This window comes from Gymnodraco acuticeps, unplaced genomic scaffold (assembly GCF_902827175.1).
Source record: "Gymnodraco acuticeps unplaced genomic scaffold, fGymAcu1.1, whole genome shotgun sequence".
NCBI lineage: Eukaryota > Metazoa > Chordata > Actinopteri > Perciformes > Bathydraconidae > Gymnodraco > Gymnodraco acuticeps.
The window spans coordinates 1594253-1620804 of record NW_022992206.1 but is presented as its reverse complement, the minus strand read 5'-3'; the positions used below and the strand labels follow the sequence as shown (position 1 = coordinate 1620804).

Here is a 26552-nt window from a genome sequence, read left to right as displayed (position 1 = left end):
ACAGCTAGAGTCTGGGACACAAGCTGGGCAGAGCTGTCTGGTCCCCGACAGAGCCGTACTTTGGCTGAGCAGACTGAGCCTAGACAATGTTATGGTAGACAACGATGGTCAACCCATGCAAAAGCCAGGGTGCTTTGCATAAATTAGCATGTGAACCATGGTGGCTGAAAAGCAGCTGGGCAGGTCATTAACATTCGGAATTTCTCTTTGGCCTAATTAATGCCGACAGTGATTGAAATGTTTTGGCAAGCTTTTCAGCTATGGTGCCAGGGCATGCACATTGGGGCAGAATGAAAAGGCACAAGGGCATCAGCGAGTGGGAGGCCTTAATTGAGATGTTGAATTAATTAGACAGTAAATGGTATCAAAATCTTCTAAATGCCTCGCCAACGCAAAGAGGAAGGAGTGAAAGCAGAAGTGGACTCAACTTTCTATACAGGAAAAGTTGTGGGATATAAACATTTGTTGTGGTGACTATTATTCTGTTTGATGGTGATGCATTGAAAACTTCTAGAAACATTTATTTGTTTCTAGATGTGTGCTCATCCATCTTAAGTTATATAACATATGAAAAATAATATCAGACTAAAAACATAAAGTGTTTTTTGCATTCTTTCATTAAATGAACAGCAGCCAGTCTGATTGAAACATCAGTTCTTCTACAGCTACTACAACTTTAGACAAGTTGTAATTCCCAAGCAAATACATCACACAATCCCAGGCCAGTTAGGCATGCAGACTGGTACACTTTTTTTAGTCATTCTTACCTTGATTGTTTCCCAATATCCTGTTTGTTAATGCATTAAAACCAAAGCTGCTAGATCTAAACTCCAACTAGTACCTCCTTTACGATTAAGTGTGGGTAGGTTACAATCGTAAAACTAAAGCAATGGTTCTTATCAGGGGCGGACTGGCCATTGGGAATACCGGGAGTTTCCCCGGTGGGCCGGTGCTGTGTGTGGTGCCTGAATCCTACCGGCCCAACATTTGTAAGTGTTCCGGCCACTCCCTTTTTATTTTTTTTGCTTACCTAAATCCTACCGGCCCATATTTGTAAGTGTTCCGGCCCAGCCCAGTGCGCTGTATGGCTGTACCCGTAGGATAGAAAAGGGGGAAGTGACGTCTGACTCAGAGGTTGCGCGGCTGTGGAGAAGAACGTGTTGCCCACATTCTGTTACTGAGTTTAAGCTAGTTAGCTAGCAGGTTTATTATTTTGGGTGCAGTCACTTTTGCCTCCACTTGCTGTTCAAATAAATGTTGAAAGAAAAACTAAATCTGTTAACAGTTCTGTTTTATATGGGTGTTGAAGAAGAATAATATGGAGGGATGAAACCCTCTTTAATGGTCACACATGCAGAGCACACAGCACACACAGTGAAATGTGTTCTCTGCTTTTAACCCATCCTAGTACCAGGAGTCTAGTACTAGGAGCAGTGGGCAGCTATTGTACAGCGCCCGGGGAGCAATGGGAGTGAGGGGGGAAGGGGGATGTCCGGTGCCTTGCTCAAGGGCACCACGGCAGGGCAGGAGGTAAACTGGGACCTCTCCAAGTAGAAGTCCACACTCCAAATGTAGGTCTGGTCGGGGACTTGAACCGGCGACCCTACGGCTCACAGTCCAAGCCCCTACTGACTGCCATAGATTTAGTCCCTAATTTTGCTCTCAAAGTGCACCAGATTGATGCATTTAACTTCAACATTAAAAAAAAAAAAGGGCAAGCTCATCCTGACCTTCCTACGCCTATGTTTTATTCCATGTGTCAAGTCAGGCAAATTGGGTCAAAATGTTATTGCATCAATGATCTGTTAACATTAAAATCACTAAATATATGCTGTAACTATTTTTGCTCTAGGCAACTCAAGGGATCAGGTAATGTGATTACTATATGAATAATTGTCCAAAATAACATAAAATGCATAGGGTTTTTTGTTAAGTAACATACTTTCGTCGCCGGCCGGCCGATACATGCCGCTCATTAAGTGGGCCTGTCTGTCAATTAATCCCCGGGCCACTTTTTCCCCCCAGTCCGCCCCTGGTTCTTATCTTGTTCAAATGTTCCCATTTGGTGTGATGGTTTGCCTTTGACAGTAAGTCAGTCCCCAAGCTGCAGATGATAGGAAAATGGCTGCCCTGTTGCAGAGTATAACGAAGGAATAGTATTATAAATCCATGACCTTCATGTAAGACTCATTTGGAACAATCAATGTCCCAAAAAACATATCACTGACACGTTCCTTCACTGTTGCCTTGAATAGAGATGCCTATAGCTGCTTGTCTAAAAGTGGTAAACGTTGAACTTAATAAAGATATCCGTGATGTCAAATGCACATCTAAAATAAGAATATAGTAGATGAAGTTGCAAAAAAATACCCTTTACAGGTTGGCGTTAGTCCACGATGATCGACGGAAACGAGGGACGACTGTGAGGGACAGACTGATTGTTTCTGTTGTGCTGCTCTCTCCAATATTTGGTGCCAAGAAATGGGCATTGTCTGCGTGCCAAGCTGAATCTCAATGAGACAAAAAGGGGGAGATGTCGTGGATGCAGCATGGCAGAACCCATCACTGAGGGGGGAGGAGAGTATTGGCAGCCAAGCAATGAGACAATGCCATGTCAGAAAGAGGCTATGATACCACCACACAATAAGGTATAGTGGCATAGCTTGCTGCCAGATGCTCAGTGTCCTTGCCATGTAAGCTAGGTGTTTTATAGAAAAGTCCATTGTGCCATAAGAAGACTTTGTCTTTATGTTGGACAAGTGGTTATGTTTTGTATGCGACTCAGGAGTTTACCTCTTCTTGGCAGCTGATGTGTCTTGACATCTTTATTAGAACATCAATTCTACACTATGAGCTAATTGTAATTTCAAAGGAAAGCACCATATAACCGAGTCGTATTTTATTACAAAAACTACTTCTCAATTGAATCCAGAAGAGTAATCCTATCTGTTGTTATGTTTAACACAGATTAACGTTGAGAGCATTAACGTTTCAGTATAAACTGGACTGATTTTAATGTGCGGAGCCAATAGATACACTTACAGACACTTCTAGAGAGGACTTCTTTGGGGCTTTGACTGTGATGGTGTTTTTTCCACAAGGAAATTCAGGTCTTTAAACTATTGAATCAGTTAGTAATCTTTTGGGAAATGTACAATTAAACACAACGTTATTTATTTAATTTAAAATTCCATTCTCCTGACTTTATTCTATTTATTTTCTCTTATTTTCCCGGTACAAAATTACTTTTCTGTTCAAGTATTAGTACATTTTTATAACAAAAATGTAAGGGTTTGAGGGATATTACAAAATCTTAAAATGAGCACATTTGTTAAGCTGCTTGATTTCAATACAAAGGCCTGAAAGCTTAAACAGTATGAGGAGAATGTTTGGAGTTGAAAGTTAAAGTGGACCTATTATGCTATATTGGAAAAATATATTGTAAGGCCAAGTTTTTTGCTTAAAATACCAAACAGTTCACCCATTGTAGCCATGCCTCATACTGCTCATACCCCTCTGTTGCAGCCCTGTTAGAGAAACGCGGATTTTGGGTCCTTAGCTTGAAAAAAGAAGAAGAGAGGAGGCGGAGCTAATGCCTGATCAGAATTCTACCGGAGATAAAGTTAAATTCTGCTGTGATAAAACGCCATCCTGTTAAACTAAACCACATCAAAGATTATTTCTGAAACAGTATGGAGCTCAAATGCTTTTTCTCTTGCGGGTTTATCACAAGGTGAGTTCCTTTTTTTATTTCCTGCTATTTAAACACATGTGCTCTTCTACAGTAGGCTACAGGTTAGCTCTGAGTGTTAGCAAGGCTTGCTAATGTAAACAAAGACGAGATTAAGTCCAAAACACGTCAGGCACTGGCCGTTTCTCAATCTCGAGGATACTGGTTTGGTAGTCGCGTACTTCCAAGTCACTTCCTTCAGAAACGAAGCAAGTATACTTCCAAGCCACGGCTTCGGAAAACGAAGAAGAATGGAACAGGCTAACAAGTACCACTCTCTCTAAGGGTTTCAACATAAACTGTACCGAAAATAAATACCTCACGATGTCTATCTAATTATGAACTTGCTTTACTTTCACGGAACACATTTTTGGTGATAACAAATGTAACAAAACATATTTACCAACACATGTTCTACGCCAGGCTTGCCAACTCTCACGCATCTGGCGTGGGACACGGGCCGTTTCTCAATCTCGAGGAAACTGGCTTCCAAGCCAATATTTCAAGGATGCTACGTCATCGAGTGCTGCCGAAGGACTGTTCCAATCTCCAGCATACTTGGAATTCCACCGAGGCCGCGTCCTTGGTTTGGGGGTAATTTCGAGGCTGCACATGGGTAGACTACGCGTCCTTAAAATGCCCCACAATGCTTTGCGCACGGACCAATTTCAAAAACCCTTACGGAGAATGGCTGAACGGAGCACACATTTAAATGTAAGTATGTAGTGGCGTAGAACATATGTTGGTAAATATGTTACTTTGTTACATTTGTTTGTTATCACCAAAAATGTGTTCCGCGAAAGTAAAGCAAGTTCATTATTAGATAGACATCGTGAGGTATTTATTTTCGGTACAGTTTATGTTGAAACCGTTAGAGAGAGTGGCACACTTGTTAGTCTGTTCCATTCTTCTTCGTTTTCCGAAGCCGTGGCTTGGAAGTATACTGGGTTCATTTTCTGAAGGAAGTGACTTGGTACGCGACTACCAAGCCAGCATCCTCGCGATTGAGAAACGACAACGCTTTCACTCTGAATATCACGCTGCCTAAACTATTCTCACGCCAAAAACAAGAATACCGAAGACTAGAAACGGGTTTTGAAAACTTTTGTCACGTAGTGATCGTCTTCTCAATAGAACATCTTTGATAATGTCTTCTGGACAATCAGAATCAAGATAACGGCGTGGTGTTGTTGCAGGAAGTCCCGACGGAGAATACTTTTGCTGTAGTACATCTCTACATCGATACAACATTACGTGTTGATAGAAATCAACACGTAATGAAATAAGACCCCACGGTTTGATGATTGATAGGTGTGTGGGCTGTCTTTCATTTTGAGACACAGAACAATGGGGCTATCCACCCTTATCCACACTGTAAACTTTACAGTGTAAAGTAATTCACACAGCCTCTTCACTCTTCTCTCTGTGAGGAGCAGCAGGTTCAGCTTTCAGAACAAAGTAACAAAAAACTAAAATTGCATACATTTTTTTAAATATGTGGTGTAGCAATAGATTTATTTATTTTTTCTTCTCAAGAGAGTACCAGAATGTGTATTTTATGTTAGTATTTCAAAAAATCTCCTATGAGACAATTCCCCCAGGGGTTGGGTTTTCAGCATGTCAACTCTTTCACTTGTGGGGAAATTGCAGGATTGGCTCCAGGTCGCCCTTTTTATTTACTACAAGACAAATGTGCCTTTTTATTTCATACAGCTCAATTTGGATTGAGACAGGGAAATAATCTAAACCTCACGCGTAGCATTTCACTGTCAAGGGGAGCGTGTATGTAATTGCATTGCAAATACTGACTTGAGCCCCACCACTGTATGGGTTAGCCCTATTATGGAAAATCCAACAAAAAAACTCTGGAGCCGCAACTGCCGACCCGTATTGCGCATGCGCAGATCTAAGATCCGGTAGAAATTATAAAAAGTAAAAGTCTGCTGCTTATTGTTCTACTAGGTCAAAATAGAGTCAAAGAGTATATTAGAGTGAGAGTGTGTTAATTAATATATTTGGCAGTTTGGAGTAAGTCTGTAGATTTGTTTGTGTGTGTGTTTCATGTATAGGACTCTCACGATAATTAATTTTGTTGGATACATTTTCCCGGAAATTATTGCGATAAACGATAATATTGTCGGCACCGTTGTATGACCATTTTAGACCACTGACATAATGATAACATATAATAATAATTCAAGTACATCCTTTCAAACTGCTAGTCACATCCTCATGTAAATGGAAATGTATCGAGTTCATTTTTATTTATCGTACGATAAGTCAATTAATTGCTTATCGCAACAGGCACACAATAAAACAGTGGAAACAAACATGTGTTTGATTTTCATTACTGAATGAAACTGTGTGCCCTTTATAGTCTGTGTCCAATATTGTGTATTTGTATATATATATCCTATATATATGCTAAGGTCCCACTGCTGACACGATAGCAGTCATTTTGTGCGCATTTGTGTAATTAAACCCATGATATCAAAATCTCACTCCAGCCAGGTACCCAAAGTTGGCAACCCTGATGTTCTACGCCACTACATACTTACATTTAAATGTGTGCTGTGTCGGTTCAGCCATTCTCCGCAAGGGTTTTTGAAATTGGTCCGTGCGCAAAGCATTGTGGGGATTTTAAGGATGCGAAGACTACCCATGTGCAGCCTCGAAATTACCCCCAAACCAAGGACGCGGCCTCGGTGGAATTCCAAGTATGCTGGAGATTGGAACAGTCCTTCGGCGGCACTAGATGACGTAGCATCCTTGAAATATTGGCTTGGAAGCTAGTATCCTCGAGATTGAGAAACGGCCAGAGTTTCTGATAGCAATTTTCTGTGGGTCCGCTGCCGATTTGACGTCAGATAGGCAGCAAATCTGTATCCGCTCGTTGTACCCCTGTTTTTAAAAGATTTGGGTACGGAGGAAAAGAGAGAGGGTTTTATTTTCTGACGCTGCGTGAGTTTCCCGACGCACCAGGGACACATATTTATGTATAAAAGACATCACAAAGTGCATTTTGCATGATAGGTCCCCTTTAAGTAAACTATTGTCATATATACATGGCTGTATTTTGCCGCAGGAAACCTGCCAATTTAATATTTCACACTTTAAGACAAATGCAAGGCCTCTTATAGAACTCTGGACCTTTCAGATGTTACTCTCAAGATAGATTTCTAATAGCATTTGCTCAAAAGTAGAACAGTTTTAACTTGTAGTATTTTAAATGTGAAATGGCCATGGTCAGAATAATCAGATCAAATGCTGTTTATAGGCCATAAGTCTGTTTTGCTAACAAACAGGAAGAGCTGAATATGTGTATGCGGTATGAACTGATAAAAGCACCAACCCAAAACAAAAATAGACTTTGATCCTGTTAACCACGGAGTCAATTGAACCAAGGGGAGGAGAGAAGTGCAAATAGCAGAGGATATGGCTTTCCAAACAACATGTCATCAAGCAAGTTCATGTGAGGATAACTGGGGGAGGAGGAAATAAGTACATTTTCTCTCTTACTGCCCATCCTCACTGCGCCCTCCCCTTTTTTTTTCTTCATTCACCGTATGTACAGTATGCCACAATCTGCCCTTATCACACACTTAAACACAAACACAAATGCTGACTCGACTGTATGCAAACAAAACCACACACAGCTGCACAGCAAGTATCGTATGCCAAAATGTTTGCAATCAGTCCACAACAAGACTGGTCGGTTGATATACAGTTTGAGGGCAATCTGTAAAGTAAAGAAAGTTAGTTATTCTTGTTTATGTACCATTTTAGTAATGTTTTTATAGCTTTTGCACCTCTTGTGGTTAGAAAAAACAAACCAGTCTTGATCTAAAACCAAGACCCTGCCATCTTACAATGCAAGCCCCTTCATGTATAGAACAATGCTTGCAACAGAGAGATCTGGTTCATACTGGTTTGTGAACAGGTCTATCAAACCGCAGCGTTCAAGAACATGTCAAGAAGTGATATGATTTGCTTGTGTGATATACAAACCACAGATATTTTTAAGATGCTTATACCAGCCTGTGGGATACTTTTTCATTCTGTGGTTTGATAAATGATGAACAGTAGTCACAGTATAGTTATAGAATATAATGTATTGCCTTGCAGATTTCTCGCACCTTCGAAGCAACCCTGCAACACAGAAACCAAAATGTTTAATCAAAAGGGCTAAATGGCTTTTATCTCCCCCTAGAATGTCCTGTTTGAAACTTAGAGGCAATTATCACTCTTGATTGGGTGAAATGCGTTTGTTCAAAGTGCCGAGTTGTAGTGTCTTAAGGCCCTGACTTGCAGTAAATTATACTTAAATTTGGGTTTTTACTAGTCCTGTACTTTAAGAGGCAGTAACACAACCACAAAAACGTCTTTTACTCGGGGCATTTGTTTATATCGTTCAGTTTGTGTAAACAGGCTGATCGTTACAGTAACTATAAAAAAAGGCTTTGTATAATTATTTATGGATGCATTCGAAACAAGAAACTACCGTATTTAAAAGTAAATCCTACTGTGTATTAATCGAACTGAAACGTTTGAGATTAAGGCATTGCGTTTAGTGCAAAGCAGACACGTGTACAGTATGGAAGGTGACCATAAAGGAAGTGCAAAAGAAAGGAATAAAGGGAGACTTCAGTACAAAGAGGAATATCAATACCTAAACAGAAGCAGAATTAAAAATTAGAAATACCTGGAGGTGAGTTTTTTGTACAGGTCGGGCTTGTGTTCACCTTCAGAGAATTAGGCCAGGTTGGCGGCGAAAAGAAAAAAAAAGGCGGGTTAGGAAGCAGACAAGAATGTATTTCCACATCCCTCTCTTTCGCCTGCAAGACAAGGGAAAGGCTGAGCAGTGTACCAGCAACCCCACTTGAACAAGGGCTGGGGCTTGAGAGCAGATTCTGGGCCATGCCCTCCTCTCTCCCTGCCCACTTTTGCCCCGCTGCCAAGAGGCAGAGACAGCAAGGAGAAAGAGACGCAGGAAAATAAATCATGAAGTCACACATTTGTGCTTACAAGGCTCTAGTAAAGATATACAATCCACCCGTAATATGCATACAATTAGCTGTGCTTTAGGGAGAACTCACAGTTAATAGACTTAACTCACCACCACATAAAGGGGATCAGTCATATGAACTGTAGATTATGTGTCATCAAAAACACATCTCACTTGACAGTAGGATTAGGGGGTGGGGGGGAGAAATAGACAGAGAAGTAAGGTCGGGAAAGAAAATCAGAAGTGATACTTACACGCTGTCTTGAAGCACAGCCAGAGGGTTTGACAGATTTATCTAAAGTTGGTCAAACAATTCAGTGCCAGATATTCCTGAAGCATTTCAAAGTAAATGAGTTAAAGACTGCTCTCCGTGCAGTAAAGCCTTTTGTCAGCAGTTGGCACCATTCCCAGGTAGTACATGCCTCAGAGTTCCCATTTGCAGTAGTTACTCCGAACGTCTTTAGTTGTTCTGCACCTGCCTGTGGTTTTTTTCATATGTTCTGCTGAGTCGATAGAGAGGAAATGTAACACCTGAGATTCTGATTTAATTTGAGTGGAATATTGAATAGAAAGCAGTCATTACTGTCAACATAACAGATTAAACGGGTAATTATCCTTAAATCTGTGTCATGGAGCTCTGAAGCGAGATAAGGGCAAGGAAAGGGTAAATCTCTGCGAGCAAGAAATCCAAAAAAAGGTTTAACGTAGACCTTCTCCAACAGATTGAAGGAATACACTAAAATAATCCAATGTGCGAGTCTTGAGTAGAGCACAACGATTTAATTTCTTTAATGTGTCCACGCTACAGAGTGCCACAGAAAGTCTTTCCTCAGGCAATATCCAAGACAGCTTCCTGTGTGACGTCACTGACTCTTCATTTTTTTTTTAAAGCAACTATGTCCATACATAAACTTGAAATCCTTTATCTCCTCATGCAGTCTTCTTTCCAGGACATTTTCTCTTCATATCCTTCAAGAATTGGTAGTTTAATTAAACAAAGAAGCAAGCATGAATCACTGTGCTGACATCTCAGGCAGATTCGAGGAGAAGAGAGGAGCTGCTAACAAATCTTAACTCTGTGTCTTTCTCTTCCTGCTCACGAACACTGAGCTTGTAAAAGTTTCAGCTGCAAGGATTCGGGTCTGCCTCTATTGGCAACGTTTCAAAAAAGCACTGCCTGTTTCAGAAAAACGCAGGGGACAAGTCTGCAAGGGGAGCGCCGGCTCTTTGTACTCTCTCTCCCGCCTCTCAGGGACTCGGGGCAGTGACCGCTCCCAGGACTTTTACTCTCTGCTCTCAGGGTAATGCCACCTCGTGCCAGCTCAGGCATCTGCTCGTCTGTAAGGGATCCACAGCTCTCTGGATCACTGTGAAGAGGCTGTCCTTTATATAACAGACACCTAGAGAATAGGAAATGCAAGCTACAGCACTATTTCCTGGATACTTTGTCCTCCATTTCAGATGTGTGTCAAGCTCTCACGAGGCTCGGCGCTGCTTGTGTTACAGCACACACAAGCTTCTGCCTTCATTTCTGCTTTGAGTTGCTTAGGGTTTCTCATCTAACCTTCCATGTTGTTTATTTGTCACCACTTTTCAAGATGTATTTCTCTTGTGTGGTGTTAACCTGCAACATTTGCCCTAAAAAAATAATGCACTTGATATAAAGTGCACAAAAGTGTATGTTCCCAACACACTTTAACTGTCACTAGTGTTATTCTCATATTCCTAGGGTAAGCTCTCCCTCTGCTCACATTATTGTAAAGCCTATTAAAACTTTCTGGAATTAAGACTGTCTTTGTTTCCCTATCGTCTAAAAAGCTGTCAGCACTTCAGAAACACACTGACCCTTCACACAGCTATCTGTGCAATGGGAAGGGTGTAAAGATCACATGACCACTGTAAGCTGTAGAAGTTATCAGAAACAACTGCTCCTTCTCAGAGGTTATAAAAACACAGTTCTCTCTGCAACTTACAATAAGCAGCATACTGTACAGGATGCTAAAGAAAACACTGCACATTCTATGAAAACATGCTCTTCCAGCTGGTGAAATCATACACTTACAAACTCTCAACCTTTATGATTGTGGATTATTGAGACTGAGCACGAGTTATGTGCAAGGCGGTAAACGGATGTTTTGATATCATTTTGCCACAAACACAGGCCCCATTTACTTCCATTCATTCAACATTTCAACCATTTGCTGTTTCTTATACATTAATTCTTTGTTCACAAACAAGGCATGCAAAAAGCAAAGTGTTCTAATTCAAGGGTCCACAGGGTAGGTAACTGATATTTAAATGGGAACTATGGAGGTGAAGGATTCCTTTAATTCGTCACTAATGGTCCAAATCTTATAAAAGTATGCTTTTATCCAGCCCTACAGTCACGTGTGTTTGTGGTTGTGTTTGTGCAGTGAATAATCACACACATTGGAATGCATCTATGTTTGTGTACTTATGAGGATTGAGTTGTTCCTAATAGTTTTCATGGCGCCAGCGTCTGAGGTCTCTCCACTGGGACCATCCAGTTGAGAGCCTGCTCACAATACAGCAGTGACATCATCAGGACAGTCATTGTGTACTTCAGTTCTTATGGGTCACTCAGGGCAAATCATGCACCATGTGTTTCACTGTATGGCAATAATACGATCCCCTTTTAGGATGCTGATAAGATTCTGTTGTCAAAGAACAGAGTGAAGGGATGTTCTCAATTTGCCCTTTATTAGATTTGACACGTTCCTGCTTGAACCTTCATGGGGAACTTTTGTTTCAGTGTTGTCTCTTTATCTTCTCACGAAGCCAAACCTTTGGTCCAATACCACGTGTGTACTAACAAACAAATCATTTTGTGACACGAATAGAAACTTGATATTCTAACTGAGACAAACCAAAGGACCCCACAAGGGGATACAACTACCCAGTATTAAATATGTTATAGTCCTTATTAGAATCATTAGGTCCTTAAAGTTGTAAAATGCACTAAAAGCCGAATCTACATTTATTTTCTCTCTCCATTCATTCTAATGAGCCGAGAGTGGGAGCTTGGGGGGCGGGGCTTAAGGGGCGCATGCTATCCACCGATTTACAGACGTCTCTTTCCCCATGTTAGTCAATGGGAAAAAGTTGTTTTGGGCCGGGTGACGTCACGGACTGATACGGAAGTTGCAGTACCGCCGTTTGGACACAAAGAATGTTGGGCACAGAGTCCGGCGCACTTCCAGGGGGCTTGGTTCACACCGGAATAAGTTCCCTGAGGGAAGATTATGCAAATGAAGCCACTGACGTCACTTCTTCTTCTTCTGCTTTGGGTTTACTGGCAGGCCGCAAACCACTTCACGGCGTATACTGCCACCCGAAGTCCCTGGCCGGAAGTCCCCGGAGTTAGGGACTGGCTTCAGTAGAAGCTGCTGGGACTCTCAGCTGCTTCTACTGAAGCCTTCTGAGTAAATCGCCAGAACGCCGACACCTCCTCATCACTCCACCGCTCCAATGTTTTGTGTTGCCATAAGTTATTCTCTCTCCGTTGGTGCGCGGGGCTAATGCTAATAATGCTAATGCCAGCACATACAATGGCGGCGTCAAAATACTTTTCTGAGTTTTACGGGGCGTGGTTTGCAATTCGCCCAGCCAATCAGAAATTGGAACTTTTTTCGCCTCAGGAAAGTACCACCTCTCTAGCAGGCTACTACAAATGGGGGTAAAAGTTCTCTGAACTAAGTTCTCTTTTTGGTGTGAACGCAAAATTCCAGGCACTCTCGGAACTAAATGGGAAAAGTACGGGGAAAAGTACTCCGGTGTGAAAGCACAAAATACTTGAGCCAACGTTTAGAAAACCAATTTCTTCTCTATTTTTTCCATGTCAGGGACAGAAATGCTTATATTTAGGTCTGATTGTCCAACACTTTGGTCTAGGAAAAAACCTCTTATTGGACAGAAACACCCAGCCTAGCATAATCCTCAGAAGAGCAATACACTTCTTGGATCAAGTCCAAAGATGACAAATGGATCTTGTAACTTTACTTTAAGAATTGTTTACAGTATTAACATTATCTTAGCTATATTGGAAAAAATACCCCAGCAGCTATTTAAAGCATAGCAAAGTCTGACAATGTAGAGCTGAGCTTGACACTTTTAATTGGATATCCACATTCCCTCAATATTGCGAATCATAGGCCAACATTTGTACTTTGCCTCACATGGATTAAAAACAGTAAGAATAATAACCTATTATCTCCATTTAGGATGTGTCCTTGGTGAATCATCAGCATAAGATTGAGTTTAAATGTATATACAACCCAAGAGACTATTTTTGCACCGGACTAACATCTTTCCTTTCATGACCCATTGTCTTCTCTTGAACCCCTTTACCTTCCTCAAACAATGCCTCTGTTGGGGATAGACTCATTAAACCCAGGTTTTCCTGTTTTGTCTTCATTGTTTGTCCTTCCTGAGATACGGGCCCTTCTGAGTTGATGATTCACCGGCTCTACAGTGTCACCGAGTTCACGTCCTCAACGACTGTTTCAGCACTCAACCCATTTGTGAACTAAAATATCATCATCATACCCCCTCATAAAACACTGGTCCCTGCCACTGGAAGCTCTACCTTTATGTATTTATCATAATTCTTCCTGGCTTAGTGTTTGTACAACTGCTCTGAACGGTCCCTGTTTCACCATAACTCTGATTGATGTGTTTTCATTTCAGTCAGGCTTGTTGTTACAGTTGTTGGTATAGTAAGAGCTGCTTTTACAGCCTCTCTGCTATACTCCCGCTGCTTCTCATTGCTTCAACAATGTTTACAATATTGCTCACAGTAATAAAATAAAACTGACTTAAAAATGGATTGGGAACACAGTATATGGTGAGAAAGGCACTGAAGTCTCTGTCCCTTTAAGATCTTGATGGCTCCTCCGCTGCTCCCTTGAGGTCGCTGGCCTTCCTCAGGCTGCCTGCCAACTGCCATGTTACTGTCAAGCGTTTGCAGAAATGCCAGCAAAGCCATTAGTCTAGACCGCTTTTCACCAGTCAGCAGACTGGACAGCGTGAGGAGCACGGTGATGTGGAGAGACAAAGGACCTGGCCTTATAAAACTACAAAACACATTACTTTCCCTGCTTTATTCACATGTGTTATTGTTCACTTAAGCTGTGAATACTCTCTTACCATCTCCCTTTGTGAGCTCACAGACTGCAAACAGACAGGACTGAGGAAGGGTTTGAAGTTGTAGAAAACCACCTCACCACAGATAATGAGGTTTTCTAACTTCTTTAATACTACCATGTGCGTTTAGTCTATCATTTTTTTTAATATGAGTAACAGGAGCTCCATGTGCCCCCTGGTGCCTCACAGCTGCTTCCTGCTGTTTTTTGTCTCTTGGGGTCCAGCAACATCTGGTGGTTGACTGAAGAAAGCACACTTTTCTTGTAATCTACTGTGCTGACACTTCCTTTTAATCTCATACCATATATTTAAACATCGTCCTTCATCACTCTTACACAGTCGTACCCTTAGTGAAATAAACTGCCACTCAGCAGTTAATTTGGAGCTAATAGACATTGTTAAACTGAAAATAACTTTTTGTTAATTACATTTATTTATCTGAAATCCAAACCATAGACTTTCTTGCCATTAAGAGCCCTCTCTCATTTCCAAACTCTTGATGGATGTGAATTGTTATCTCCGGTTAAGTAAAAGGAGAATTTAAGTTGCTTTTTGTTTTGTTTTACCTGAATCAGTTTTCCTTTCCCCTTGAGTGAAATTACACTCAAGCCATATTTCTGTTTCTTGGGAACCTCCTTAGAAATGCTCACAGATGGTGAGCAGCTGATTAGAGTAATCCCACTAGAAGGGTCAGGCATGCTGGTGCTGGTGCGTTGTTGATTGGGAAACCTGTTGCTTTGTTAAAAATCCTCTTAGAAGCCGGGTCACGTGACCCCTCTGTGGGCTACAGGATGTGTATGGAGCCTTGTCGCCATTCACAAGCTGGATGGAGACAATCACACTGCAGCCTAGAAAAAACACATCATCCTTGGTGAGAGCTTGTGTTAATTCATGATATAAATGTTCCTATACATTGCATTGGATATTTTCTGTCAGTACACTCTCTTTCTAATGTTTCCTATTAAGACCAAAGGCTGGATGTGCTGTAACATCTTAACACATCAGCCATGCCTCTCCACAATCACATTGTGAAAGAGGCCTGGACACGGAACAGGTATGTCAGCATAACCAGAACCAAACTTTGCAAATGTATATCCTAGCATTTTATATGAGGCCGTCTAAATGTTGGATAAATTATCCTCCTCGTCCCTACCATTACTAACCTATTTGAGACCATGTGTTTCACTGAGTGTTAATCACTGCTTTCCCACGCCCTCTTTCCGCTGGCACTAGCCAAGAGGCGCTAAACCAGTAAGTATTATGGGAAATCTTTGTGTTGCTGTCAGGTAGACCTATGGCCTGCACTGCAGTGCTTAGCACATCAATGTGACCTGGTACTGTTAGAATTACATTGTATTTATATCACATAGTTCATTGGGCTATAATACTTTCTTTGTGGGTAAAACTTGGAGGCTATATTTAATTATTTTTGTATTATACATTCTTATATGGTTAGATGAGGTGTTTTAAAAAAAAAAGAAAAGTATGGCAAATAGAAAGCCAAAGATAAATGTTTTTAAAAAACTGTACAAATATATGTTTATACGCAGATATGTGAGAGTATGGAATATACAGCAATAGGTATTCCTAATAAAGTAATCATTCCACGAGTATTTTGTGTTCAAAGGGTTATTATAGTAAATAATATTTGGTTTCGACTGGCAGTATAATAAAATGAGCAATATGAAAATGGCAGCTTTACTGTTACATTTTATGTCCAAACGAACAATTCTTGAATGAAGACAAGAAAATGATTTTTAAAACAAAGGTTAATAGATATTTTAAAAACATTTTTACGGCCCTATTCCAGATCACACGTGCAAAGGTTCATACTGTATAGAAAACTAAAAGCCTTACTTTGGGAACATTATGTATTTAGTGGACACTAAAATGACAATATTGTAATAAATCATGCAGTTACATTATAGCAACTTACATATTGTTTCATTACTATCAATTACAATCTGTTTATAACTGTTTTTGCCCCAGGAGTCAAGAGGATGAGGATTCTGTTTCAGCCCTAGTTCAGGTAATTATTTTATTTTTATTTTATATAGATTTCAACTTTTTCATACAACACTTTTCCAATTTATAAATACTGAACATTTAAACTATATAAAACCTCTAAGACTTTATTTCTAGATACTGCTAGTGTCTGACCTACAGAACAGTAGGTGTGAAGGAAAGACAAAAGGAACATCCCCTTATGACATCTTTGCTGAGACTTGCATGAGTACCCCGGACACAACAAGTGTTTGGTCTGTGGATAGTGGACAGTGGACACACGTGATAAACAAGTCTTCTCCCTCCTCCTGAGCCTTTGTTGGTTTCTCCCGTTGACGTGTTTCTACAGAGCAGATGGCTTTACACATAAATCCTATTAACAACTTTCTGCTGATGGAGTCTGAGTACAGGGCTTTCTCACTCTTTCATTATCTCCGCTGAGAGGCCTGCTTTTTTTATTTTCTAACCCCTGACAAGAAGCAGTGGTAAAGCTGAAGGCAGAGGCCACACCATGTCTGCAGAGAAGGTAAAGGGTGGGGTTGTGGTTTGGCAGATCTTTTTTTATTTACTTTAAAATGTGATGTGGTAACTGGAGAGAGGCCTAAGGGATGGAGGTCCATTTAATAAGAGTTAAATAATGTTGTTGCTGTTGTCATGCAACAATATTTACAGTTGGACTGTGTATGCAAAGTTGTGACCCACTGCATTCATGGGATATCCTTCAATCATTTTTCCCCTTGTGTTTACTTTAGTTTATCTCTGACCCACATGTGAGGTAACTGCTCTATATACAAATGACAGTAGAGGAATAAGGCAAGGCAGAATTCAGAAGGGATTTCAAAACTGGAAAGCATCTCTAGACACTACATCATGGATTGCATTCATATCTGACATTAAGTTGCATTTTGGAATAAAAATGTACATGTTTGTGTGACACTCATTGGCCGAGCAGTGCATCTGCAAAAGCACGCACAAGGGATTGAAGGCTGTCAGTAATCCAGCTCACCGCTTACTGTGGCGACGTCCAAACCATATGCAACGGCAGTACTTTCATTATGCCATTTTCTTCTTTAATTCCTACTCTATTTACTTTGAGCATTACCATATGTGTCAACAAGTAATCTAATTATCATCAAATGCCAAAACTAGGTCAACACTAAAGGGTGATTATTGGATCATAATTTCATACTAATCTGTTCTAAATCCTCTCAGGGAATTGCAATAATCATGCAACATATGTGTTGGCTCCTTCAGAGCTACATAACGATGCCTCACATTAGTACAGTATTGTTTTAGACACATTCATTAAAAACATGTGTTTCATCAGAATAATTTCAGAGTGTTCGGATATACTTTGCCGCCTCAGTGCGATTGTGTTAAGTACATACATGAAACATCTATTTCTATTTTAAAGTTTTGTGTAAAGGACTGTAATTAAAAATAAAATGGCGACAGTTCAATAGAAACATATTATTTTCTGAAATGGGTGGAGTGTTATATGGCATTTAATCACTTTTCATAACAATGAATCACAATATTACAAATGTCAAATCTGCTATATAATTGTGAGTTGTAGATTGTCAAGGAACTAAAATAGACTTCCATCAATGCAGGATCTGCCTCTAATAGGATTACCTTTATTGTCTCGGCAATCACACTGACCTCCTTCTCTGTGACTTGGGCTGGACACGCTGCCCCTATCAATGGTTTAGTCATCACATGTGTGAAATGCTTGTTAAAAACACATCTTGGTTCCCTTTCTATTCATTGAAACAGGGATATATTTGACTATTGTATGATATACATAGTAATACATAGACAAAGGCGTGTGAATGGGACTGTTGGTCGTACTATACCTTAAGCTTGTGTCTAGAAGATGACAGCATATAATGCAGGTGATGAAGGAAGAACTGCAAAGATTGATTTCATTAAGCATTAATGACCAAATCCAGTGTATTTTATATAAAGAAAATCAGAAGAGAAAAAGGTAATTCCATGAAATGTATTTACAGGGATTCTTTAAATTAATTGACTTGCCATCTTGTGTGATGTAAAGAGTGATTGTGTAATGTATTTAGTGTTTCTCAGTACTCCGGAAGAAGCTTGAGCGAGTTGCATACACTTGTTTTATAACCTTTTTGTGTAGCAGGTCTGTATTTATAAATAATAGTAATCATTACATTCTCTTTCACTAACTTAAAATACAGCTTTACAAGAAATTAAATATAATTCATTGCACTACTATTTTTTTCATTTGAGACAGCATGACTCGCTTTTAAGACTGCGAGCATGACTTACTTAGACATTGTATGCAAACCAATGAGCATAAATAATGTTTATTATATACTAGAACAATATTAATAACAGCTGTAGAAGTAGTTACAACTTAATTGTTCTTTTTTTCTTTCTGCCCCTCGCTACCTTTCACGTCTGACTTTTAATGGTGAGTGTTTATAAATGATAAAGGTCCTTAAGTGCTATTTTTAGTTATCCTATATTTCTTTTATTTCTATTATTGTGTTCAGTCCTTGTCATGTTTTCTCTTCTCTCCTGTCCTTCCAATTTGCTCAAGCTAATCTCTACTAATCCGTTTTGTACCTTTTTAAAGAAAATCAATAGAAGCCAAAAAAGAAGAAAGAGGAAACCAACAGCACACCAGAAGCCAAGCCCATTGCAAAAGAAGCCAAGCCCAAAAAAACAAAGACAAAAAAAAATGAAGATGGATCCGAAGAGGAAATTCCTGCCATCCAAAGTAAGGAACTTTTTCAAAGACTAAGATATTTTAAGCATTTCTAGCAGACAAACCGAACACTGTGGTCATCCACATTGGTCATCCACATTGGTCACACTGCTGTTTTTTTGTATCAACATTATAGATGGAAAGAAGGTGAAGAAAAAGAAACCAGAAAAAGATCAAGAAGAACCAGAAAAGGGAAAAGAAAAGGAGAAAGAGCCAAAAAAGAAATCCAAAAGTGCTCCAAAAAAGAAAAAAGGTACGTCAATGTTAAAACCGGGAGTCTAAAAACCTTAAAGACCTAACTTAAAAAAAATACCATACAATTAAACTCATAAATCAAATGTACTTTTGGAAAATGATTATAATAATACGCTACTTTTTCCATGTCTGCAGGTTCAGGCACCGATAACGACGATGATGACGATGATGAAGACACCTCCAAAAAGAAGACTAAGAAAAAAACAACAAAAGACAGTTCTCCGTCTTCAACCACTGCCAAAGAAAAGAAATCTAAATCAAAAGGTATGGCAGGAAAACTGTTTTATTAGGGAATTAACAGTGGGACCTAAATAACTGTTATGAGACCAGACTAATGTTGTTGAGAAGATTAAATGATTTGATTGTGTAATCACAAGCACGTGCACCCTGACTCACTTGGTGGCAGAGGCTAAATCACAGCAGTCAAGTGAGGTTTCCCTCAAGAAATCAACCTTTAAAGTTCATTTTGCAACATTAAAATCCTTACAATTTCCCTTTTAGATCTAATTTAAATTAAGTTAAAAATGATGTGTGGACAGACTTCTCTGTGGCATGTTGCAACACTTTTACTTTGCACGAAGTAAAAGAGAACATGATGTTAGAAGCTTACATTTTGTCTTTACAAACCGACCAGCTCATTCACAATTAGTTTAAGTATAACAACTGATTAATGAGGAATAATTAAGACATTGGCCATCACTTTGGCCCTGACGAAAATATCAACTGGATAACATGCAATGATATTTAGTCCAGATTTCCTTGGTCCCCAGAGTATAATTATGACTTAGCCTGACCTTTCCTGTTGCACCCCCATTAGATTGATATTTATAGTTTGGAGTCAAATGTTAACTATTGGCTAAATGCCATTTAATTTGATACAGATGTCGATGTTTACATCATGGTAAATAATCTGGCAATTCTTTAACTTTCAATTTTCATGACCAAACATCTGCAAAATCCCCATCAGTCTTTTGTTTGCTTTGTGTTTGGTGCTAATTAGCTAATGTTAGCATGCTTACACCCTAAAGTACAGAGATGGTTAACAGAGCAGCTAGCATGACCAGTCTAGTCCTAAAATATCCATTCACTGCTTCAGGTTCTTTGCCTTTGTCAGCACTTACTGAATATCACTAAGTATTCGTTTGGGTTGACAGTTTGTTTCATTAACAGTGTAGGGAGGCACAACTTTAGACATGGTTAGCTCCTCATTCACTTAACTTGAGCTATGACAAGCGATTATCTGTGTAGAGATGTTTCTTGATTATCACTTCAACACTGACTCTCTGTCAGATATAGCCCAGAGTGTTGTTGCTCTTTTCGATTACTTTGCTTGGATCGCCTTCAGAGAGTTTGCCTCTGAGCTGAACTTAACCTTCCTGCACCTCAGATCAACCATCAGTCATGTCAGGGAAACCTGCTCCAACTTGTGTTTATGGCTCTGTGCTCCTCCTGTAGAGTAAAGGGCAGCCAGGTGCTCTGTTTCATTTTCATTTCAAACCTTTATTTATCCAGGTGAATCCCATTGAGATCATTGATCTCTTTTTCAAGGGAGACCTGCTCAAGTAGGTTCCACATGAAACATAAACAGAACAACAAAAAGGACATCATACAGCATCATTACAGGGATTTACAATTGACATAACTATCCACATGAACAGGTACCAACAGTTTCCGATTGAGTAGCATCCGACCGAGCTTTAAAAACATTTAGTGGCACCAGATTGCTCAGTTTCCATTTCAATTGCAGACTATTCCAAGACAGAGGAGCTGCGCATCTAAAAGCTGTCTTCCCTAAGACAGTCCTAGCAGTTGGCACTTTTAATAAAACCACAGCATTCGATCTCAGGCAGTAGCCACTTACAATTCGCCGTGAGATCAGGGAGCAGATGTAGGATGGAAGTTTCCCTAACATGGCTTTGTATATAAAAATGTACCAGTGACTGAGCCTCCGTACAGTTAGTGAAAGCAAACCAGCCCTTGCATACAGGGTACAGTGATGCGTTAATGCTTTACAGTTTGTCACAAATCTCAGTGCGCTGTGATACGCAGCATCTAACTTGACCAGGCAATTGGCAGGTGCATTCATATACATCAAATCACCATAGTCCAGCACAAGTAAAAAGGTCACAGTGACTAGCCTTTTCCTGGCCTCAAGCGAGAAACAGGACTTGTTCCTGTAGAAGAAACCTAGCCTAACCCTCAGTTTTTTAAGCAGGTTATTTACATGACGTTTAAAAGTGAGACAATCATCAAGCCAGATACCAAGGTATTTGTAACAGGTAACCACTTCAAGTATTATTCCTTGCGTAGTTAACAATATCTATCTATCTGTTTACTGGGAGAGTGATAATGGAGTGCATTATATTAATAGAATACTTTATGGTAGATATGGCAACATATTTATTTCTGTTGTCTAATTCAAAATTATGATACTTCTCAATGTATTTAAGGTGAGTAAGTTAAAATATTGTTTAAGAAGATTGTTTCCTCCACATTTACAAAACTTGATCCAAACTTGATTATAGAGTTTAAGTTCAATCAACATTTCACATGTTGTCAAACAGTTAACAACATTTTAATAACAATTACAAAATAACAATTCATTACTTTTTCCTAAGTTTTAGAAATGAGTTTTCTTGATATAATTCAAACCTTTGGTAGTATTTAATTTATTTGACAACATCAGAGCTTTTGTTTAGGCTACTACATAATGGAGCATTTACCAGGACCAGATATGATGTATGCGACCAATACAAAGCTAAAATAGGAGTCAATATTGGACTACATTAGGCATACTAAAGACTGCAGGTTGAAAATGTAAGTTGGAGTTATTTGATGCTTGCATCTTCCTAACTTATGTATTTATAACGGATAAAATATAAACAAATTGTCTCAAATCTACACAATATGTATTCACATGACAAAGGGTAAAGAAATGTCCAACCTTGACTTCCTAGGTTTCACCAACCAGACAACATTAGACCAGTGTCTAACCACAATTAGCACAATACTCAGTCGCTTACCTAAATTCGATCCCTGGAGTTAATTTCTTTATTCTGTCGACAGCTAAATATATAAGTTCATGTTGGGGTGGATTCGGTATTGTGTAACACACATTTGTATTGTGAGTATCGACAGTATGCAGAATGTATTTAAGGTTTTGAGTACAATAGATATTTGCTACTTGTTTTGTGTGAAAAATGTGGCATCCCTTGCCTCGATTTCTTGTGTTCTGCACAGTATGCTAAACATGTGAATTCCAAGCAGATATATGCAAAAGGTTCCAGTCAAAAGTCCTTGCTTGCTGGTTGAATTGCAGTTTGGATTTGTTTTCCCACTGTCTAGTACACAAAGGAATGTGATTTACATGATTTGCCTCTGGCAATAAAAGAAAAAAGATTACATTCTCAGTGTGTGCTCAGATGACTCTCCAGTTTGGTATTCCATTCAAGGACGGATAACATTTTCTAAATTGTTACATTATTGTCATGTCTCAGAGGAAAAAGATCCTGATGGAAAAGAAAAAAAATCCAAGTCAAAGGAGAAGGAGAAGGACAAGAAGAAAGAACCAGCATCAATGTTCCAGATAAACGGAGACAAAGACTCAAAAAGCAAGAAGAAAGGTAGTTTTATTGCAACTGCATTTTGCATTGTATCCATCCATCAAACTGCATCTTAGCTTCCTTCTTAATGCTGATGTTGACTCTATTTTAGAAAATAATCTGTCTGTAAGAGTTTTTACAAATTATGAAATTCATTGATAATCTTTATATCAATCCTCTGAGCAGCTGCCAAATCCGACAGTGATGAGAGTGAAGAGGAGACAAAGTCAACCAAATCTAAGAAGAAATCCAGCGCCAGCGCAACATCCCTCTTCCAAACATCATTGGACAAGGACAAAGATAAAGACAAAGATAAAGACAAAGACAAAGACAAGAAGACAAAGAAAAAAGGCAAGTTAACCAGCACCTTAATTGTACTTTGAGTGACTAAAGAATAAACTAAAGAACAAGAATGTAATATTTGTTGTTGTACATTTCAGCAAAGGCAGAACAGAGTGATGATTCTGACTCAGAAAAAGAAGAGAAATCAAAGAAGAAAAAGGGCAAAGGGAAGAAGAAAAAGGTATCTTAAATCTCAAATTACACTCATTAATAAAATAAGACAAGCCAACATAGCATCATTTTAAATTTCAGAATAACAGATTACATTTATTTGAATGCTTCTTCATCAGGACAGAGCTCCTTCACCAGAGATTGAGTTTGACAACTTGGAGAAGTTTGTGATAGAGCCAGCTCCGCAGGGCGTGACGGTGAAATGCAGAGTGACTCGGGACCAAAGAGGGATGGACAAGGGCTTCTACCCTCTGTATTACTTTCACCTTGACAACGAGAAGAAGGTCAGGGATTTCTCTTCATCACAGTCTTATCGTTCAGGTCTTTGGGATCTAACTTTGCTAGCAGAGTAACAAAATATAGGAGTAGTCCTTATGTATAATTTTATGAAGTGAATTCTCACTTTCTTAATATCTAAAAGGGTCTAAGGATAGAGGGTGTCGTTTTTTCTCATACTGATATTCTGAACAATCTGTGCTGTTGTATTTGCTGTAAAGTGTCTCTACTGTAGGCTATTTTTATTATATGTACAGCACTTTGGCTCGACCAAAAATCGTTTATAAATGTGCTATATAAATAAAACTTGATTTGATTTGATAAAAGGACTATTTGATTTGTTTTTTCTTTATAGACATTCCTGCTGGCTGGGAGGAAAAGGAAGAAATGTGCAACCTCAAATTACCTGATCTCCATCGATTCCACAGATTTATCGAGAGGTGGAGAGAATTTTGTTGGAAAGCTGAGGTACAATAATCATTCCTTCCTCAAAAGGAGCAATATATCATCCAAGTTTTTATTTTACTGTGAGTTATTAATTATGTAATATGTATTGTCCAGGTCTAACCTAATGGGGACTAAGTTCACTGTCTTTGACAACGCTCTGAATCCAGACAGAGCTCTTCCAGACATGTCTAATGCGCGGCAGGAGATGGCTGGCATCGTTTATGTAAGTCACTCTTGGACAAAAAATGATCTATCAACAGTATGCATCAATCCATAATATCTTTTCGAGAGCTTTCCATACATTGAATTTCATGTGTTAAAGTACATTTGATTTGATCTTAATTTTGTCTGTTTTTATTTCCGGCACCAGGAAACGAATGTCTTAGGGATGAAAGGACCCAGAAGAATGATGGTTATCATTCCAGGGATGGACAAAAACAACGACCGAGTGCCTCTCCGACCAAGAAGTGTAACTTTACATTTTAAACTCAATTTTTTAATTTTTAGTGGTAAATAAAAAAATACTGCAAAAAAATAAAATACCATATAGACCACCAGTATAATTTTATATTTATCAAGTTTGCGTCTTTAACCTTGTTTGTTAAACATCATGTGCGTAAAATAATCTGATGGCCTATTAGCAAAGTCAGCCCTCCCAGAATCCCCTGCTTCTATACATAATGTTTTCACACTGTATCGAAACTGCACACAGTATTCATGATAATTAAATAATGAGAGCAACACAAGGCCAACATGTAAAACTTGATTACCCTTTGTCTGCATTTTTTTCCTTATTTGTGTTTGGATAATTCCTTGCAGGAACTTGACGGCTTGTTGATAAGGCACCAGAATAGGCGCATGGACAATCTGATTGAACTTCAAAACAAGACGCCTGTGTGGAATGAAGATAGTTCGTCCCATGTGCTCAACTTCAACGGCAGGGTCACCCAGGCCTCCATCAAGAACTTCCAGATAGTCCATAGCAAAGACCGTGAGTACTCACATCTACTGCTACCTTTTCAAACTAAATACGTATGAAACAAACACTCCTGACCTTTACAATGAAGTTACTAGTCAAAGAAACACAAAGCAGTTTACTGTCAAGTCCCAACAAACATTTACATGTAAAACCTCGTAAAAAGACAAAGATGGTTAATTTGGATGTACTTTCTCCTAAGTTTTGTCTGAGAATAATGAAATGTATCTATAAGAATAACTTGAATGGCAATTCTCAAACAATTTGATATCTCATAATAGAGACAGGCGTCAAACAATTGAAATACGTTTATTAGGGACTCATTCAATGATTCACTAACATGTCTTATTTGAACAATGTTTGGATATTTCTTAGATGAAGTTTTAGATTACAAAGCAAAGTTAAACTATGTTCTATTACATCATAGGTATTTATGCCAATTTAAAAACACAAAACCTCCTGTATTAGTTTAATAGCTGATCACAAAAAACCCTAAATGTGATCTACTTATGACATAACTACTAAAATAACACAACGTATGACATCATGTCCTATACTGTATGCTAGTTATTATTATCTCATGGCTTTATGGATATCAGTCTACCACTTTGGACTGAATCACCTTAACAGTTGGAGGGTTGCCATGTTATTTATTTTCCCCAGAGGATGAAACCTACTGAGTCTACTTCAATATGAGGCTGACATTCCTGAAATCCTGAAATGATGCGATGATGTTTTAAATAAAAATAATTAACATTCATAATTAAATATTTACCAACTAACTTTGAACAATCCTCCTGCCTCTTTCAGTTGACTACATCGTGATGCAGTTTGGTCGAATAGCTGATGACATTTTCACGCTGGACTACAACTACCCGATGTGTGCCTTGCAGGCCTTTGCTATCGCACTCTCCAGCTTTGATGGCAAAATCGCCTGCGAGTAACAGTAGGATGCCCAGTTCCTACTCACGCATAAACCAGTACGCAACACACCCACATCTTCCTACGATAGGCGACAATAACGAATGACAGTTCCTCTAAGTCTAAAGTGACAATACCTGCTCCTGGTTGTTGCCTTTTAAGGGTGTGTGACTTCCTCCAGGAGTGAGAAACAAAACTTGGTTTGATATGATCCTGTAACCTGGCACTGCATGGCACAGGAAAGTCTTGTTCTTTTAATTTTTTTTCAGTGGATAAGTATTTCTGTGAATCACACAATGATGACGGCTATTGGCATCATTATAAGACGTCAATGTTGTTCGGGCTTTGTTGTGCTGTGTGTTTAAAATAATGATAGGTAAAAAATGTCTTGTGTCGGATGTGACTGTGATATGCAAACATTGTTATTCTCGCAAAAATAACGTTAAAAAGAATAAGGGAAGTACTTTTATTTGAACGAAAACGGGTACTAAATCATAACGGCAAGCCTTCTTTGAGAGAAAAAATATGTTCAGGGACTTTTACATTCCAGACGTTGTTAGAGTAACATATACAGAGGAATAGGAATGTCTTGATATATGTACAATGTGACGTTTTGACAAAATATTCATATTTCTCTGTGGATCTCAGATGATCTGAGATCCTGCAGGATCATTTTCTTTTGGTTCCATCATTTTGTAAAATGTATTTATTTCTGAACACTGCCTTTTCTTTTTAGTATTTCTAGCTGTGTTATTATCATATTTATTAATTAAAGTATGTGAACTTTTGAACTTGTATGTGTACAATTTGCATTTGTTACATTGATGGTTGTGTGTTCCTGCATGGACTGCAGATCATGGTCATCTCTTCTCCTTGTTTGAGATAAGTGTTTTTATACAAAATACATTTAATAAACTATA

General features: G+C 39.0%; 1 protein-coding gene and 1 long non-coding RNA gene across 4 annotated transcripts in view; one reads left to right on the top strand and one right to left on the bottom strand.

Moving 5' to 3' along the window:
* The window catches only part of LOC117539582, a 10683-nt gene extending 2154 nt beyond the window's left edge, over positions 1-8529 (bottom strand). The window contains exon 1 of the long non-coding RNA XR_004568037.1: positions 8433-8529. This is a non-coding gene — a long non-coding RNA (uncharacterized LOC117539582). The remainder of the gene's footprint in view (positions 1-8432) is intronic.
* LOC117539579 (tubby-related protein 1-like) lies at positions 4383-26552 on the top strand. Of its 3 annotated transcripts, XM_034205794.1 has the most exons (16): positions 4407-4444; positions 14655-14769; positions 14865-14952; positions 15888-15927; positions 18522-18654; positions 18779-18895; positions 19033-19161; positions 22395-22520; positions 22686-22850; positions 22940-23022; positions 23132-23296; positions 23644-23756; positions 23850-23958; positions 24106-24204; positions 24555-24726; positions 25522-26552. In XM_034205794.1, the coding sequence occupies exons 3-16, from the start codon at positions 14906-14908 to the stop codon at positions 25653-25655; spliced, it is 1632 nt and encodes a 543-aa protein (XP_034061685.1). In that variant the 5' UTR covers positions 4407-4444; positions 14655-14769; positions 14865-14905; the 3' UTR covers positions 25656-26552. The 3 variants fall into 3 exon arrangements, with proteins under 3 accessions (XP_034061687.1, XP_034061685.1, XP_034061686.1); XM_034205796.1 differs by having other exon boundaries at positions 4383-4444; positions 14655-14952; XM_034205795.1 differs by lacking the exon at positions 4407-4444 and having other exon boundaries at positions 14643-14769.